Source organism: Labrus mixtus, chromosome 11, assembly GCF_963584025.1.
Source record: "Labrus mixtus chromosome 11, fLabMix1.1, whole genome shotgun sequence".
In the NCBI taxonomy this organism is placed as follows: Eukaryota; Metazoa; Chordata; class Actinopteri; order Labriformes; family Labridae; genus Labrus; species Labrus mixtus.
In genome coordinates, this window is record NC_083622.1 from 745,621 (window position 1) to 746,564 (window position 944).

The 944-nt window shown below is 46.9% G+C and overlaps 1 protein-coding gene across 1 annotated transcript in view; it reads left to right on the forward strand.

The window, feature by feature from the left end:
* Positions 1-161, forward strand: part of LOC132983151 (atrial natriuretic peptide receptor 1-like) — a 50,818-nt gene extending 50,657 nt beyond the window's left edge. Inside the window, exon 5 of the mRNA XM_061049384.1 lies at positions 1-161. This exon is cut by the window's left edge and continues 34 nt beyond it. Coding sequence (XP_060905367.1) covers positions 1-161 — 161 coding nt within the window.
* The last annotated feature ends 783 nt before the right edge of the window (positions 162-944 follow it).

Sequence of the window (944 nt, forward strand, 5' to 3'; positions counted from 1 at the left end):
TGATGCTCTACACGCACGCTCTGAACGAAACCATGACGCTGTCCGGTGGCCGGCCTCCGGGGAAGGTTGTCAACGACAGGATGTGGAATCGAACCTTCCACGGTGAGTGGACGCTGAAACTTTTTCTTTGTCTTGTAAAAAGCTTAAGAGATTTATTTTGACTCGCATAACCGGAGAGTGGACTCCTTAGTCCTCGGGGTCGCGTTCACAGTGAGGGTGAGATTGACGGGCGGATTGGCTCGGCGTCGGCAGTAATTCGGGCGTTGTACTGAAGCGTTGTGGTGAAGAGGGAGCCTGAAGGCAAAGCTCTCGATTTACCGCTCGATCTTTGCTCCAACCCTCAGCTGTGGTTGTTCGAAAGGCTCTGTGGGTGATGACGTCATAGCCCCGCCCCTCTACTCACCTCATGTAGTTCAGTTAAGCAGTTAGAGTGTTAACTGTTCCTTGTTCACTGCAGTGTATGATTTAGTTGATGTTTGATGTTCAGGGTGAACCCAGAGGAGGATTATATATCCCGTCTGGCCTGGGAACGCCTCGGGATCCTCCAGGAGGAGCAGGAAATCGTTGCTGAGGAGAGGGAAATCTGCTTTGACTGACTTTGCCTTCTGCCTCAGCGACCAGACCTCGATAAACCAAAGAAAATAGATGGATAGTCCTTCGATTGGCAAACATCTCATGATGGTTTTTGATAAATTCAAAAAGTTGAACTTCACATGAAAAAAGCGTTTTGTCTCCATTTGGTTGATTTCATATGAAGTGATTTTGTCCGGCTGTTTATGAACTCTGGCAGGTGATTTGTTTAACCATAACTGAAGTAAATAACATCATGTTTCTGGCAGTAGGATTTGGCTCGCAGAGTAAACACTCTGGTTGTTTGTTCATGAAGCCGGCTGTCAGTCACTTGTAGAACATTTACAATTTTATGCATTCAGAGCTGCAAACAT